This window comes from Macrobrachium nipponense, chromosome 2, assembly GCF_015104395.2.
Source record: "Macrobrachium nipponense isolate FS-2020 chromosome 2, ASM1510439v2, whole genome shotgun sequence".
Lineage (NCBI taxonomy): Eukaryota > Metazoa > Arthropoda > Malacostraca > Decapoda > Palaemonidae > Macrobrachium > Macrobrachium nipponense.
The window spans coordinates 79,684,048-79,703,139 of NC_087201.1; the positions used below are offsets into that span (position 1 = coordinate 79,684,048).

At 39.5% G+C, this 19,092-nt stretch overlaps 1 protein-coding gene across 4 annotated transcripts in view; it reads right to left on the minus strand.

Moving 5' to 3' along the window:
- LOC135220697 (probable phosphorylase b kinase regulatory subunit beta) overlaps positions 1-19,092 on the minus strand; it is a 329,203-nt gene that overhangs the window by 211,721 nt on the left and 98,390 nt on the right. For all 4 annotated transcript variants that reach the window (XM_064258095.1, XM_064258098.1, XM_064258094.1 and 1 more), the window contains exon 5: positions 14,863-15,059. In XM_064258095.1, the coding sequence (XP_064114165.1) occupies positions 14,863-15,059 (197 nt within the window). The remainder of the gene's footprint in view (positions 1-14,862; positions 15,060-19,092) is intronic.

Genomic DNA, 19,092 nt, shown 5'->3' on the forward strand with positions numbered 1-19,092 from the left:
CATCATCTATTTAACTGTATCTAATATATATTTATTATTATATATATATATATATATATATTTATAATATATATATCTATATATCTACTCTATATATATATATAATATAATATGTATATAATGTATAAGTATAGTGTATTATCTATATATATGTATCTATATATATCTATATATATTTCTAGATATGTATATTATCTATATATATATATATAGATTATTTTCTGGGCTCGGACCGTGTCGCTCCGTGAAATAGGTTCCTTCAGCACTATTTCTAAGGTAAAATATTGCTATAATACCAGAGAACTGCTAAATTGGACATGCATATATATATATATATTTATATATATAAAGGTTTTTGCCACGAATGAAAAATGAAAAGCGAGATAGCCAAGCACTTTCGGTCTAGTGCGACCCTTTACTCAGGCACAACTGATGGTACAGGGGAAAAACATAGTCAAAGGAGGCTTAATATGCAAACTGACATTACAAGATCAGCAATAAGGTCGATTTCACTCTACAGAAACGAGGAAACGCCTGAGGGCAGGATAAGCGAATTTTTAGGCAGCCACACCTTGGAGGATCCCCCACCTGTTAAACAGATGATTCATTCAGAAAACAATACATTTTGAAAAAACAAGGAGGTAAGTATATACAACTTATTACCATGAAATTTACAAAAATGTTCCCAAAAGAGAGAGAGAGAGATAAATAATAACTATATACATGTGAGACTAATTAATTAGTAGTTCATTTATTTTAAGCTCCTTCATAAACATTTTACAAATATATATGGGTCCACATGGTACAATCCCAGACTAAGATTTAGGTTGTTATTATTAGTGATTTGTATAATTGCTGATTCCAGTAAATTTCTTGAAACATAATCATTAGATCTAGCAATTACAGAGGTATCGCCCCAATTAACCCTTAAACGCAGACTGGACGTATTTTACGTCGACATTTTTTGTCTCTCGGGTGCCGACTGGACGTATTTTACGTCGACATACAAAAGTTTTTTAAAAAATTCGCGGAAAAATACTTTTAGGCCTACCAGCCAAAAACTCTTGAATCAAGCGCCTTGGGGGATGCTGGGAGTTCACGGATCAAGGTGTTGTTTTGTTTACAATCGTTACGCAGACGCGCAAGCGCGAATTTCTTTCTTGCCGCACTAAAAAGTATCTGTGACACATCTCGGAAATTATTTTCTCACTGACATAATTTTTGTACCATTTTAAATTAGCAGTTACATGGAGTATTATATATCAAAATGTGCGCATTTTTATGTAGAATACAACAATAAAATACTCATGATTGTAGCTTTTATCAGTTTTGAGATATTTTTATACAAATAATGATAAGGGCCAAAATTTCAACCTTCGGTCAACTTTGACTCTACCGAAATGGTCGAAAAACGCAATTGTAAGCTAAAACTCTTATATTTTAGTAATATTTAATCATTTACCTTAATTTTGCAACTAATTGGAAGTCTCTAGCACAATATTTCGATTTATGGTGAATTTATGAAAAAACTTTTTCCTTACGTCCGTGCAGTAACTCTTCCGAAAAAAATCATACATGCGATTGTGGTAATGTTTGCACCATTTTAAAATTAGCCATTACATAAAGTTTTATATATGGAAATGTGCGCAATTTCATGCACAATACAAATAAAAACAACCCATGGTTGTAGCTTTTATCAATTTTGAAATATTTTCATATAAAAAATGATGTGACAAATTTTCAACCTTCGGTCAACTTTGACACTACCGAAATGGTCAAAAAACGCAATTTCAAGCTAAAACGCTTATATTCTAGTAATATTCAAGCATTTCCCTTCATTTTGCAACAAATTGGAAGTCTCTAGCACAATATTTCGATTTATAGTGAATTTATGAAAAAAATAACATTTTCTTTACGTCCGCGCGGTAACTTCCGAAAAAATCATATGTGCGATTGTGGTAATGTTTGCACCATTTTAAATTGGCCGTTACATAAAGTTTTATATATGAAAATGTGCGCAATTTCATTTAGAATACAACCAAAAATAGTTGAAGGTTGTAGCTTTTCTCATTTTTGAAATATTTGCATATAAATTACGATAAATAGAAAAAAAACCACGTTCATTCAACTTTAACTCTACCAAAATGGTCGAAAAACGCAATTGTAAGCTAAAACTCTTACAGTCAAGTAATATTCAGTCATTTATCTTCATCTTGAAACAAATTCGAAGTCTCTAGAACAATATTTGGATTTATGGTGAATTTAAAAAAAAAAACTTTCCTTTCCTCCTCTGCCACAAATCTCCGAAATGCGTACGTCCCATTCTCGGAATATTTGCTCCGTTTCATATAGGCATTTCATAGAGTTTTATATATGAAAATGTGCGCAATTTCATGTAGAATAAAACAAAAAATATTTAAAGGTTGTAGCTTTTCTTATTTCCGAAATAATTGCATATAAAAAAATATATATATAAAAATTCGACCTTCGGTCAACTTTAACTCGTCAGATATGGTCGAAAACTGCAATTGTAAGCTAATACTCTTACAGTATAGTAATATTCAATCATTTGTCTGCATTTTGAAAGAAATTGGAAGTCTCTAAGACAATATTTAGATTTATGGTGAATTTTTGAAAAAAATATTTGTTTACGTCCGCGCGTTACGAATTCATGCATTATTTTGTGATAATATTTTCTCTGAGTTTTATCGTTTTACAATGTGTTATATACCAAAATGATCGCAATTTAGTTTACATTACAACGAAAAAAAGGTAACTTGTTACCTTTAACCGTTTTGCGCACAGCGCGATTTGAATACAATTATATATGAAATTTCGTTTTTGCGCTATCATATATTGCATTATTTATATATGATAATGATAATCTTTTTCATTTCTGATGGTTGCATACTAAACTTCAGCCAATGACAAAAAAAAGGAGCCAAAAATGAACTCTTAATCTTGAAAACTAAGCGCGCTGTGATTTTTTGAAAAAAATATTTTTTCCGCTTCCGTGCTCACTCTGAAACACCTCCGGCACACGGGAGACAATTTTTTTTTTACCGCTTCGGCGTTTAAGGGTTAATACAAGATTTTTCACTCAGGTGGATAAACAATGCATTTGAAGTCTGGGCTGTTCTAACCGAATACATATGCTGCTTAATATGTACACATAAATTTTTACTTGACTGTCCAACGTAAAAAGATGGGCAATCCTTACATGGAATTTTGTAAATGATGTTATTTGTTATGGGACTATTCTTAATTAGCATATCTTTAATGGTATTGTTATAAGAGAAGAGTACATTAACATTAAACTATTTAAATATTGATTTTATGGTTTCAAATCCACGAAAGTAAGGCAAGCTAAGTACATTTTTAGGCATTTCTTTTTTATTACTAGCAACACTATAAAACTTTTTGTGATCTTTTTTATAATATAAATCAATTATATGAGGTGGGAAGCAGAGATCGTTTCCTATCTTTTTTATGTATTCTATTTCTTGGTCAAGATACTGTGGACTTGTCATATGCAAAGCACGTAGGAACATAGAAGAAAAAATTGAAATTTTAATATTAAGATGGTGGCCAGAATAAAACTATACATATGTTAAATTATTTGTGGGTTTTCTATAAATACTGAATTTACATTGGAAAGATTCTCTATGTATTAATACATCTAGGAAAGGGATGACATTGTTATTTTCAATTTCAACAGTGAATTTTATGGATGGCACTAAATTATTCAATTTAGACAATAAATCATTTACATCGATACCAACAGGTAAGACTACTAAGATGTCATCTACATATCTGTACCATTTTAATGGGACAAGTGTGATATTCGGGAGATGATGTCTTTAAAAAATTTCCATATATAAGTTTGAAAGGAGAGGTGATAAAGGGATACCCATGGCCATACCAAATATTTGTTAGTAATATTCTCCATTAAAAATAAATCTGCAATCACAAATACATAACTTAATCAATGAAATTATGTGACTAACTGACATAGGCAATTCATGCAACACAAGTTCATTATTTAAATATTCTAGCACAGAGTCAATAGGGACTTTTGTAAACAAGGAACATACATCAAAACTGACAAAGATATCACTAGGGTTTAGTACAATGTTATTTAATTTTTCCACAAGATCAAGAGAATTCCGGATGCGTGAATTAGATACAGTTCCAAGTAGCGGGGATAACAATTTAGTAAGACATTTAGATAGTTTATAAGCAATTGATCCTACAGTACTAATAATTGGGCGCAAAGGTTTGTTTTCCATATGAGTTTTGACTAGGCCATATAAATAAGGTAATGAGGGACACTTTACAGTTAACTTACACAAAAGTTCTTCTTTATCTTTAAGAATTTGTTTGATATTAATATTAAAGTTTTTTATTACTTGGTCCAACAGATTTTTTTCAAGTTTTTTAGAAGATGAAATAACTTACAAAAAACTCGAAAAATTTTTAAACCCACGAATGAGATCAACAACTTCTGAAAAGGAAGACAAAAACTCTTGCGTGTCTCCCTCCTCCTGCTCCGGCAACGGATACTGACGACGAGAAGGATGTGTAGGCTCCTCTAAGGCACCATCCCCACTAAAATTAACGGAAGGGTTAGCAACCAAACAGCCCGAAACCCCAACTAACCTGTCTGGGCTGGGTCCAGGCGTCGGCTTCCGAGACAAACCCACGATAACACTAGGAACATCACTTACCCCAACAAATGACTCATTAACATGTCCGTGAATGGTCACGGGCGTGGCAGACATACAAAAAGGAGATGGAGGGGAATCCCAAGCACTCAAGATCGAAGGAGAATCCCCCAGATTCGAACTCTTGGAAGCACCAGTGAGAGAGGCAGGTATACACTCCTGCTGCACCAACTCATTGCTCACTACCTTCGACCTCTTGACAGGCGCCTTATGATGCTTACGACAACAAATAGGCTTTAGAGAAGAAGGAGCGCTTATGTCATGTGCACAGGCAGGGGAGGTTGCATCTTGCTCGCGATGTGCATGGACGGGGGAGGTTGCAACACGCTGGCAATGCGCACGGACGGGAGGTTGTAACACCCGTGATTCGAAGAAGAGGACGAAGCAGCCCCTGCAGATTGCACAAGGGAAGGTACACTAACACTCCCCGAAACACCAACACTCTCGAGAACACGTCCGCTTTGTTCCTCCCTCGTAGGCGAAGAAAGGGCAAAGTCCTTAGCCTTCCAACGCTTGATATGCCAACGGGGTGTAGAGGGGAAGAGGGAAAGGAAGACAGCCCTGGTTTCTTACGCAATCTCTTTGCAGGAGGCAGGGACAAAGCAACATGTTTCCTACCAATCCTCCCAACCAATAAGGCAGCCAATTTGACATCTAAGATAGAGTCCAACCTTTGAAGCACAGCCTGGCATATAACCTCAGACTGATGCGCCAGAGAAGGCTCCGATGACATGGAAGGGAGATGTAGCAAACTGGGCAGCAGGAATGACGTCACAGCCGAGAGAGGCAGAGCAGAGGAGACAACTGGGAGAGACATCATCGATGGGAGTGATGTCACGGCTTCCCCTCGGTGCGAGGGGGAATCAGACGCCGCTGGCGAAGGAATACACAAAGACGGATCCCGAGACGTCATCAACGGGGCTGACGCCCAGGCGTCTCTCCGACTCGAAGAAGCGGCAGCAGTTACTGGCAGAGCAATCAAGATGGCCGACCTCGGCAACCCACGAAGACGAGGACGGGATGGGGGGGAATGGCCTGGCCAGCCCGGGGAGGGGGCTGCGAGCCTTCATAAAATGCACTAGCAACCCCTCCAAGGACGGGGAACCCCCTAGCCCGAGCATCTTCCAAATTGCCGCCATTTTGGAGCTTCAGACTCTGGAAGAAAAGAGAATGATGAAAAAGCCTCCCCCTTCTCGGGAATCAAATTAACTCCCGAAGAAGGGGCAACATTACAAACATCAGCCTGATGGCCTTCCGATACTTCCAGCGACGAATCAATGGAAGAAAAGGAAGGAGAAACAGGAACAACGCTATTATGGGGGTTGAATACTGCAGGAGATGAAGCATCAGGAAGAGGCAAAAAACCCTCCCATGAAGGAAGAGTTGAAACCCTCCAATGTTCTCTCTTGCTATAAAACGACTTCCACTGCTCTTTAGGCCATGCCCGGCATTCCGTGCAAGGATTCGTTAGAGTACAAAAATTAGAACGACACCTACTGCACGTGATGTGGGGGCCAGTTGCTGCCGAAGCCAAAAAACGAGAACACAGAAAACCTGGAATTCCGGGGCACACACGTTGATGAGGGCCGAGAAGGAGCAGAAGAGGCCATATCAGCCAAACACACACACACACACACACAACACGAGTAAAAGGGCAATGAACCGGGAAAAGGCCAAGAGAGGTTAAACAGACTCTCGCCCAGGCGGTCAAAGAAAAGACTGACGCACTGGCGTAGCTGCATGGTCCTTGACCACTCTTCACCTGAGCTACGCATGTGTTGCCAGATATCACAAGATTCCTTGCTTTCATCTGCTTTTTAACCAGATCCAGCTAGGCGCTAGAAATGATCCTATTGTTAAGACAGAAGGTTTGTTCGGGTATAACAATTATTATTTAAATAATTAAGGACTATGGGTAAGTGGTCACTGGTATAGGAGTCATCCAGGACATGCCACTAAAGTCTTTCAGCTAAGTCGACTGAGCACAGCAAGATATCTACTGAAGAAAAGGTTAAGTAGGTATTGGAGAAGTAAGTTGGCACATCACTTTCATTTAGACAGCATAGGTCATGCTCCAATAAGTATTTCTCTATGTCTGTTCCTGATGCATCAGCAGGGTGACTGCTATCCCAAAAGGGACATGAGCATTACAATCTCCTACTGTAAGTAGGGGTTCACGTATATTATTAATCAATGCTGGTAGATCACTGAAATTTGAGCTAATATTTGGTTGGTTGTATAAGTTACATATTGTGATTATATTTTTATCCGGCATATATAATTTGATAGCTGCTATCTGATGTAATAGTGACGGTATGTTAAAAAGTTCATAGGTGACACTATTATGAACATATATTGCTGTGCCTAGTTTTCCACCATTAGTTGGTGAATAACAAGGAATTTTCAACTGTTGAAAGTTTGTGGGGTTAGATCTTACGTGTTGTAGGCCTATACATATTGGGTTTTGGTCTCGTAGGATTCTTTGTCATTCACCCAGACGTAGTCGGGTTAAGAGGCTATTTACATTTCATTGAATAATTTTATATTCCATTATTGGGAGGAATTGGTGTTAAATTCTGTAAATTGACTGTCGAAGCATGTTTGGTGATGTTAGTTATTGGTTTAGAAGTATTTGATATTCTAGCTATAGAAATTTCTGGTTTTGTAATTCTATTGGTCCTTTCTGTAGTGATAAAGACTGTTGGTTTGAGAGGTTATTTGCTTTATTGTTATTAGTGGAATATTTGGGTCTTGTGGATGGTTGGGGAGTGATAAGTTATATTTTGGTCTTGTTTAATGATATGATTTTCATTAGTATTATCTGTTGGGAATTGTAAAGTGATTAATTGATTCTTTACTGCCCAGATGTTGGCTGTTTGATTGGGATTGAGGGTAATTTTGTATTTCCACTTGTAATAAGGTTAGTACAATATCTTTTTTAAAATGTTCTTCTGGTGTAGTTGGAGTTTCTTTGGATTGGTTGTAATTTTCAATATTCACTTTTTTTCCCTTAGGTGGGGTTTGTTCCAGTATTCTTTTCTTTTTGTCCATTGGAAGTTCTTTTCCACAGATATCTGAATCTTCAATGTTAGTAGTGGTACTGGTGGATATATCATGCTTGTTTTGGGGTTCAGCATTATTGATATGAGAATTAGCTTGTACGCTTATATTATCTTGTTGTTTGTTACTGGTGTAATTGATATTTAGATTTTTAGTTACATTCACGAAAGAGTGGTTTTCAGATGGATTATTGACTCCTCTTACTTTTACCTCGAGTCTAGCGTCTTTGACTGACATTCCTGTTCTATTTATCAACAACTGGAGCTCTGTGTTGTATTGATAAAAGGAGCATTTCTTAGATTTAGCATGATGGGATTGTCCACAGTTAATACATTTTGGGGATTTACATTTCAAATTAGTAGTATGGGTGTCTGATGCACACACTGCACATACTGTTTTATTATGGCATTTTTTGTATGTGTGCCCATACTTTGAACATTGAGCACACTGAAGTGGTTTTGGTATAAATGGATGCACTTCTCTATTCTGTCCAAGAATTTTGATTTTGTGTTAGAGATCTTGGCCTGTAAATTTTATTTTTGCAATATTAATTTGTTTATTTTTATCTTTCCTACTTGAAACTGAGTAGACTTCTAAATAATGTAATATATTACTCTATCATAACTTAAAGGAGTCAAGTATATTAAGTGTTTTGATGGTAGTCCTTATTCTTCAATATTGGAAAAAATGACTGTGCCCTGTATATAAATATATTTTGAAAAGATATCATTGGCTTTTCGTGAAGTTAAATCCTCCACCAATGGCACAAGTGAGAAATGACTCCCAAATGTCCGCATCCCTACCCTACCCCAAAGGGGGATGGCATAACATGTTTAGTATGGCCCAAGTGTAAGCAACACCCGCTTGGTAGGACTAACAGAATTACGAAAATACAATTATGTATCCCCATCCTAACCATGTCATGGGCAAACTTGAAACTTGAAACTGAGTAGACTTCTAAATAATGTAATATATTACTCTATCATAACTTATAGGAGTCAAGTATATTAAGTGTTTTGATGGTAGTCCTTATTCTTCAATATTGGACAAAATGACTGTGCCCTGTATATAAATATATTTTGAAAAGATATCACTGGCTTTTCGTGAAGTTAAATCCTCCACCAATGGCACAAGTGAGAAATGACTCCCAAATGTCCGCATCCCTACCCTACCCCAAAGGGGGATGGCATAACATGTTTAGTATGGCCCAAGTTTAAGCAACACCCGCTTGGTAGGACTAACAGAATTACGAAAATACAATTATGTATCCCCATCCTAACCATGTCATGGGCAAACCGGACAGAATGCCGAAAGTTCTATTCCTAGAACCAGGCCCCCTTGGAATCCATGGTCCAGCTTCACAGAATAGTCCCGCCTGGAAAACTAGGTCCGTACATTGTCAGGTAGTTGATGGATCTACCACAGTTCCCACTATTTAGCTTTGGATTTAACTTCAATCCAAGTTATGATCTGTTTTATTAATCATTAGATATGAAAAATTTTGACAAAAGTGGAAAAATCCACAGATATTAACCCAAAAATATATACAGGCAGTCCCCGGGTTACGACGGGGGTTCCGTTCTTGAGACGCGTTGTAACCCGAAAACCGTTGTAAGCCGGAACATCATCAAAAACCTTAGAAAGCATTACTTTTAATGCTTTGAGTGCATTGAAAACTGTGTAAACTGCATTCTTATTGCATTTTTCATCAAAAAAAGCTTCAAATATTGATTATTGAGCAGTTTTGGTGTCATATTTCTTCTGGCAGATCAGTGTTGTAGGCATCGTAACCCTGGAACATGCGTCCTAACCCTGGAAATAATTTCTGATGAATATAATTGAAAAGCGCCTTAACCTCGGAACGTCGTAAGCCGAACTCGTCGTAACCCGGTGACTGCCTGTAATGTTATATGGGACTCTTGCACACAAAGCATCAAAATGAGGGGGAGAGATGGAAGTAACAGGAGGCAAATCAGAAGGGACGGACTGACGAAGAAGCCGAAGTATGACTCGAAAAAGAGGGGTGAGAAGTATTTTGAGAAGATTTGGGTGGCAAGGAATGAAGAGAGATACTAGAGAAAGACGGAAACGAAAAAGGAAGAGGCGAAGTAGAAGACGAGGCCATTCTTTTAAGAGACGGAAAATATATAGAATCCCCTCCCCCCTGATAATGCTGATACATGTCGCTCAAAAACTCAGGGAAATTCCTGATAACATGATCCCGAGTATTGGGGAAAAACCAGGTGAAAGCACTCCCTAACGAACAACCTGTAATCTTGTGATAAACATAATATATTTGCATTATATTCTGCCAGATTTAATGATAGATCCTACAAAGAGCCACCACCAGAAACTAACTCTGCCTTTGCTCCAGCGGGAAATGGAACCTTCGAGAACGAAGGGGTGGCATCAATACACTCTTCAACAGACATCGCTTCAATAACTAAATTACCTGACGAGTTAGGAGCTTTGTCTCTAGGAAAACTCGAGAATAGAAACAAAATTTCTGCAGGGTCTAAAGGGGACCCAGTCCTGCCCGAAAAAACCAAACCTGAACCCAAAGGCTACTGCTCCTGCAACTTCTCATCCTGAATACCTAAACTAGCATCCCTGACAGTCCGAGTCTCTCATATGGCTAAATCACCTTTTGTACTTGCACCTTTGGAGGAAAGGGGGGGATTCTGCTGCTGACACTGTCTACTCTGCACCGAGGGGGCCGGCAGATCCTATTCTCCGGGCTTGCGTTTCTCCCTGACCCCCGGCACCCATTAGGGCTGGTTCTGGAACAGGCAGGGGAGCTGAACAAGAGCGATTAGAATCTACCATCCTTTTACTATTATCCCTATCTTCAATCAACTTAGCCATAAGATTAGTATAAAGGTTAGTCATGCTCCATGACAACCTATCCTCCAATTTCCTAAATAACACTGACTCGAGATTTTCTTCATCTACCTTCCTAGGTTCCGGTGTTAACCTACACTTGCTCTTAGAAGCTAGTGCCTTCCTGTGCTTCAAATAATTCTTCATTTGGTCTACTGACCACTCTCTACACTCTTCACATCTCTGCTTAATAATACACTACACTTCCCTACAGCTAATACAACGAGAATGTCTGTCATGCTTGAGTGTACTCATCCTCTTCTTGCAGGCAGTACAGGACCGGTAAGCTCTCACATCACCGCTGCAGGGTTGCTCCGAGGGCATGGCAGATGAGGCAGACTTCGAAGGGATGGATGAAGGTGCTTCCTTCTGGGGTGTGTCCATATTTATAAGCAGAGTCAAACAACGTCTTTAGTAGAGCCAAAATCCAATAGAGTGATCCAAGTCGTAATCCAAAGTCATTAACAGGAAAATACAGGCCAAAAGCTATGAGGGTCAAGTTACCAGACCAAACAATTCACTTGAGCCAGGATACGTCCTGACACTCAAGTGAACAAGAAGCAATTGGATGGGGAGCGCTCTGTCAGCTGGTTCTGGCAGCAATGTTGCCAATGGTGGTACAGGTAACTCAGTAGACAGTGTTTACCTGCAGTGTTGGTAACACTGGAAATTAAAATTTACCCAATTATGGGTAAGTCTGTGGGGATATAGTTTGGGCTGGTCAGTGACCAGGGATAATTCATGTGTTCAGGGAGTGTATCGCAATACCTAAATTTTACTCACAAAAATGGTAGCTAATCATAGGTAAAATTCTCAGATTTGGTAATTAGTACAAAATGGTGATACCATTTTAACACTATATTTTACAGTATTAATGACAATTCATGGGTGACACCCATTCACTGGGGGTACCTCAACAACCCCACCAACCCCATGGCCTGATTATGACCCATATACTGAGCATCCCGACCACAGTTGGGGTCCCAACCTCTAATTTGGGAACCCCTGCTGTAGAGCCTCATGGTATCAAAAGTTCTTCAGAATACACTACCTCTTCATTACTGACACAAAGTTACTGTTCCAGTAACTTATCTTGAGAGAAAAATGACATTTTTATGATAAAATAATGTTTTATATACCATATTTACTTAAGTAATTACATTGCTTACAGTTCCACTCATGCTGACAGTTTAAAATTTGACAATCACGGTAGAGCTAGTTATGTTGTCGGTGTACAGTAATACCTCAATTTTACACAATTCAAGTTGTGTAAGAACACAATAATGCAAACTTTTCATTAGAAACCGACTAATTATCATACACGAATATTTCAGTCACAAACTCAACATTTTCAAATCCTGGAGAAACCCTGCAAAAGTGTTTGTTTAATTTATTTATGTGATTTATTAGTTTTCCAGCTTTTATGTGTAAACTAAATAATATTAAACAAATAATAATTCTCTCTCTCTCTCTCTCTCTCTCTCTCTCTCTCTCTCTCTGCTATGTTTATTAATATTTTCAAATAATAATAATAATAATAATAAAGAAGGAAACTGAAGGAATGATAACAGCAGCACAAGATCAGGCCCTAAGAACCAGATATGTTCAAAGAACGTTAGACGGATATAACATCTCTCCCATATGTAGGAAGTGCAATACGAAAATTGAGACCATAAACCACATAGCAAGCGAATGTCTGGCACTTGCACAGAACCAGTACAAAAAGAGGCATGATTCAGTGGCAAAAGCCCTTCACTGGAGCCTGTGCAAGAAACACCAGCTACCTTGCAGTAATAAGCAGTACAAGCACCAACCTGAAGGAGTGATAGAAAATGATCAGGCAAAGATCCTCTGGGACTAGGGGATCAGAACAGATCGGGTGATACGTGCAAATAGACCAGACGTGACATTGATTGACAAAATCAAGAAGAAAGTATCACTCATTGATGTTGCAATATCATGAGACACCAGAGTTGAAGAGAAAAAGGGAAAAAATGGATAAGTATCAAGACCTGAAAATAGAAATAAGAAGGTTATGGGATATGCCAGTGGAAATCATACCCATTATCATAGGAACACTAGGCATGATCCCAAGATCCCTGAAAAACTAAAGGGTGAAGTAGCTCCAGGATTCATGCAAAAGAGTGTCATCCTGAGGAGGCAGGATGCAACCCAGAACCCCACACTATAAATACCACCCAGCTGAATTGGAGGACTGTGATAGGCCAAAAAAAAAAAAATAATAATAATAATAAAAATACGTAATAATAATAATAACCAAATTTTTTATGTGATAGTATTTTAAAGAAATAAACTTTTCATTTCACTTTCAAGTATGAATAAAATTCTATCTCTCTCTCTCTCTCTCTCTCTCTCACCAAGATCAGAGAATTTTTATGGTACATGTAGTTTGTATATGTTAGCAGTATAAAAAACTCTTTCCCATCATCTTTCTTTTTAACTCCACTAAAAGCTCAAAGTCCAAAGCTGTCAAATAATGTGACAGGAATAATGTGACAGGAGGTGGAGTGTTGCCAGTTAAAGAACAATGATTTTTAGATAATTCTCTCTCTCTCTCTCTCTCTCTCTCTCTCTCTCTGTACATATGTAATCTTCACACACTCCTATATTTTTACCAACCATTTATTTCTTTTTTATGGTTAATTTATTAAACTTTTAAATGAAATTACAGTACAGTGGAACCCATGTATTTGCGGGGATGCATACCAGAGCCCCCCGTGGATGACTAGAATCCGCAAATACTTAAAACCCCTATGGAAACTCTTAAAACTGCCTATTTTGTTAATTTAAACTCAAGAAAAACCAACTAAAAATGCTTATATCTGATTTTTTTTAACCGTGTCATCACAAAGCACAGAAAAATACTGCGAATACGCAAACTTCCCGCGAATAATGGGTATATAAGGTCCACAGAGAAATCCGCGAATATGTGAGTCCAAGAATCCAGAGTCTACGAATAGTGGGGGTCGACTGTAACTTTAATTTCATTATTTCTCTCTCTCTCTCTCTCTCTCTCTCTCTCTTAGTTAGTGGTAGATAATTTTTAATTGATCTATTTTTACCTTTACCATCTAGAACTGTAAATGCACTGCTCTAAAACAGACACATAACTAAGAGTTGTATTAGTCCAAATAAAATGCACTGTTTGCTTATGAAAAGGAATTTCAGACCAAAGAGAAATCTTAAAAGTGGTTGAGAAGACTTTTAAAACAAATATTGGTCAGTCAGAAGGGGGAAAGAAGATAAATACATTGTACATATGTAATCTTCACACACTCCTATATATTTTACCAACCATTTATTTCTTTTTTTAAGGGCAATGTATTAAGCTAACTTTTAAATAAAATTACAGTAACTTCTTCATTTAAAAGTTAGCTTAATACTTACGAAGCGTGATTAGGGTTATATTTAGTGTTCAAACTCTAGAGTGCCTTTTCAATGGCTGCAATTCATCACTAAAGTACCACTGGCGTTTTTTCTCAGGACTGTGCCCCTCCGAACTAAAGGACAGCCTGTGCACTTCCTTTTGGATGCCTTTCCAGTGGCTATCCTTCGTTGTAACCTGGGATACAACAGGCCCAACTGAGGCGACGACTGTCCATGGGCAGTATCCACCAACCTCCCTACAGCCTCCAGTATGACTGCTCCCTCTATTCAATGCGCAAAGTGTGAGAGTCATACTTCTTAGTCAAACGTGTATTTTACAGCCTTTGCTGCAATACCTTAGCTAGCAGAACTAGTGTCAGACATAATGAAATAGTCAAAATTAAGTCAATTATCAGAAATTCATCAAAATATTGTCTCTAATCAGAGAGAGAAAAAAAAAAAGCTTTGGCTACCAGTACTTAACCAACAATGCGAAGGCAAAATAGAATAAAAATCAAATCCAAGCATAGCAGTCACAACTAGGTCTGTAGCTGACAGCTGGTAGGAAACAACTGACTACTTTCTGAGGGTGTTCCTGACTACTTTATGAAGGTGTTCCTCTCTTACCCTGTAAGTGGGCAGGGCAATGCTTACATTGACAATATGACTGGCGCTACCATGATTGTCAAATTTTAAGTTGCTGGTGTGAGTGAAACTGTAACCAATGTAATCACTTGGTAAGTTACATATATATAAAATTTATGGATTCTGAAATGTTATGGAATGGATGAAAATAAAAAATCTCAAATACCTTGCATGCAGTTCAGGTGTTCCGTTGTTGTATTTGCTACCACGTTCCCACATACCATAATCAGGGGTGCGATAAGATCGCTCAACATAATACACCAAATTTTGTACAAATATCACTTCATCCATTGTATAAATAATTTGCAAGCCAGAATTTATCATTTGTACAAGAAACAGGAGATAAAGGGACACAACATCAATCTGGAAAACAAAAATATTACCAGTTTTAAGTCACTCTTAAAGATGAAACTTCTTCAAAATTACACTTTTATAGTCAAATACAATTTTTATTAGTACTTACCAAGTACTATACTCATAAAGGATAAAGTTTCATTTGATGGCAGCTTACACTTTGAAATTCCCAGTAACGCTAGTCTGTGTAAGTTAATTGGCTCCAACCACTTTCAGGCCACATTAGGGGAGGAGTGAGGGGTTTGATTCATAATTACTTTCTAAGTATAAATAAAATTTTATTTTGTTATAAAAATGTAATTTTTATGTATGCAACTTACAAAAGTACTAGAGGCAATCCCAGGTTATCGGTGGCCTCGGTTATTGGCAATCCATTTCTGATTATGAGTGCTGACAAGATTATTGGCACTGATACATATGTAACAGAGGTACTATTAACCAGTTATCAGTGCCAATACACACCTAAAATTGCTGATTTTTGGTTATCGGTGATTTTCATTCTATTTCCAAACATGATTGATGACAAAAGTTAGTGAATATGTAATTGAGAGTTGATGCGGGTAGATACTGCCTCTTGTTAGCGCTCATCTTAACCATGTAGGGTGTGGTAAAGTAGCCCTGACACACCTCTACATGACTGGGAGCTTCTAGCATGTGATAAGACCATTGGCTACCAAGCATACATATATACATAACTGCCCCTACCCAGGCTGCAGTACCAACATACCAATAGACCAGACATAAAAACCTAAAAGAAGTAATAATTTAACACCCAACCATAAAAACACGAAGACTGATGGGTACTCCAGGTACACCATAACCCCAGGCTTCCCTCAAGCTTGACACCTTAGTTCAAGGAAAAGATAATAGAAAGTTTTGCGTTTCATCCCCCAGCACCATACCAAGCATTGATAATGGACCCAAGGTATACTGCAATCAACTTACACCTCTAATAAGTCACTTGTATAATAGAGGATAAGAATAAATTATGCTTGAAGGCTAAAAAAGTTGCAATTGTTCTTATCTTGTGGGCTTTGGCTTTGAAGGAAGGTAAGACTTCTTCAATCAAAGAATGACATTCTGTTATCAGATCTCTCAAGAGGAAAGACAGGGCACTCTTTGAAAGCGTGCAAGACAGATTCTTCACTTAGCACCAAAATTTATTCGAAGGGCCTTGTTCCACGGAGGTAACAGGTACCTCAGGGCCCTTACTGGTCACAGAACTTTCTTCATCTTCAAGGCCCAGGATTTCAAATAGACTTTTAATAATGAAGGAACATGGCCAGGGCTTGGCTGGGTTTTCATTTTTAGCTAAAAAGCCCAAGGTGAATGAACAAACTACATCCCCTTGGAAAAATCCGGGTCTTTTCTATATAGCATGTAACTCACAGACCCACTTACCTGTTGACAATGCTACAAGAAAGAGGGTTTTCCTAGTAATGTCTCGTAACGAAGACGAGCACACACACATAGGTTCAGAACAAAGACCAGAGAGCAATTTCAAGACTACATACAAATTCCATGAGACAGTTGCCAATTCCTTGGGTTTAGATGTATACTAAAAGACTTGATTAGGTTGGAAAGATTTGGGTTGGAGGACAGATCTATGCCTCTATGTCGCAAAAGTGTGTTCTAAAGAGGAGCCGACCTAAGGCCCACTCCTCGCTACCGTTACGGCTAGCGCCTCTGACGTCATTCCTTTCGTTAGCACGATCCACACCGCACATATTTTTTCTGCTCTGTGTTGTGTTCGTTCTGGAATTACTTCATCTTCATCATAAAACGTCAAGATTCTTCTGCATCCAAGTTAAGTACTGCTATTAATGTTTTATAACATTTCGACTGCCTTGGACCCGTTTAACCATTTTATTTAGGTTGTTTATAGACGGCGTCCCAGGCGGCATTGTTCCCGCTCGCTCCCACGTGTTCCATTGTTTTGTGCTACATTCAGTCCTCTATACCATTTGTGCTCGAATAATTTAGCAGTACATTATTATTCTTTTGATGATGCATTATTGACGTGTCATTTATGTAATTTATCTCAACACGGGGGTTGTTTACGAGTTCACTCTAGTCTCGTAGCCTACGTCGTTTCCTTCAGCTCAGAGTTCATGTATGCATGTTCTTTCAGTTGTCAGGTTTCTATGATAGGCTCCTTAAAAGGACTCTGGTCCTTTCTCTCATGTCCTGAGCCACCCTGGTCACCGCCCTACGTTTCTACGTATCAGCATAGGCTAGCTGCTAAGAGTCACTAGGTTTGCCCTTCCTTCTCGGTTGGTCCGATCCAGCTTCTCCAGGACATCTCTTTCTCTTCTCCATCATATTTCTTCCTTCCCTCCCGTGTTTTGTTAGGATGTTACTTTGTATTCATGCTTATCGAGACGGTCCTGGCTGGCACAGGCCACCTCGGATCGCATGGCCTTTCTCACCGCGTGGTTCATCCCACGGCCGAGAGGGTTCGAGGCGACCGCTATGAGCCACCCATCGTCGGTCCCCCATGCTCTCTTCCCCCTCCAGGGGGGAGATACGCTCGTTCACGTTGTCCCAGACAACCGATCCGAGCTCCCTCCCTTCCTTCCCCCCCACGCGGGGGGATACGGGAGTTAGCTGGAGGACACTCAACGCCGGCTCGGCTCCATACCGCTCTCCCCATAGAGTACCAGGGGGAGCCCTGCCTGGCCGAGTCTTGGTTGACCACCAGGCTCGGCTATGCTCGGCTCTCCTCAGCTCTCAGGCCGCGCTCCCCTACCCCGAGTCACCACCCTCCCGCTCCGGAGGGTCAGGGCCCCGGCATAGCCAGGTCCCAAGGACCAGTACTCCAGGCAGGCTCCGGCATCATTTCAAGTATAAGTTTTCATGCATGTTTACGTTTATTCTTAACATCCATTATCGTAGTTTAAGTTGGCGGAGACCCCGCTACCTACCCGGGTTTCACCACCTACTTATTCTAATTTTAAGTTTTGACGGCGGGGTTGTCAACCCCGCCACTTATTATTGGTCCCCTCCTGTTCCTCGCCCGCCGCTCCAGTACTCCTCGCTCCGGCGTAAAGGTTAGGTGCTACTCCTGTTTCAGTAATCTTTTGTCCTCCGGCAACGCCGGAGACACACTAATTCAAGCTGTTTTACCGACCCTGGCAGACAACTCACCACATTACAAGGCAGAAGAGCAGGTAGAGACTAATCCTTATTATCTTTTAACTCCAGAGCATTCCAGTGTTATGATATATCACATCACGGACTTAGTCCAGAATGTTAGTGGTGATACTCATGTATCATTTCACTTACATGTCACCCACTGTATGGAGTCAGGCTGTAATGTCGTGCTGCAAGACCCCTGTGGGCACGAGGTTTGCCGGACCCACGCTACCTGTGCGATCCGGTACAACGAGTCGTTGGTTTGGCACCATGAGAGCTGCACGATCTGCTATGAGTTCGTGGATCAGGTCTCCTCCGGGATAAGTAATGTTCCGGATGCTAAACCTTGACATAATGACTCCAATGACCAATATGATTCGTGATATATCAATCATCATATATTGTAAATTAATCTTAAGTAACCTTAAGTATTAATACTAACCCTCTCTTTCAGGGTGTCCAAGCGATTTGGGATTCCGCTCTGTCCACCCTGAAGGCCTGGGTTGGTGGGTTTGGACGGAATGTGACCAAGGGCCAACCCTACATTCTGTCGAAGGAGATGGCCACCCTCATCTTCCCCAGTGGAAAGAGCGCCTCCTACGTGGACCCGAGGCGGTGGCTCCTTTGATTACCACCATCCAGGAGCAAGTTGCGCTAGCCTCGGAGGAACCGTCGACTCAAGAGGTCCTGCAGGAAGTAGCAGCACTGGACATAAACCTCGAGCCCATGACGGTAGACAGCCCATGACGGTAGACAGCACAGGTAAGGATGTAAGTGATGCAGGTTTAGTAGGGGCTCAACGTCACCCCTTGAGCCCATCTAGAGCTTCTTCCCCTACTTCATCTACTTCCTTCCAGGGATTCACCAGGGAGGTTCAGTTGGTCAGACCGAAGTCCGCCCTGGCGAT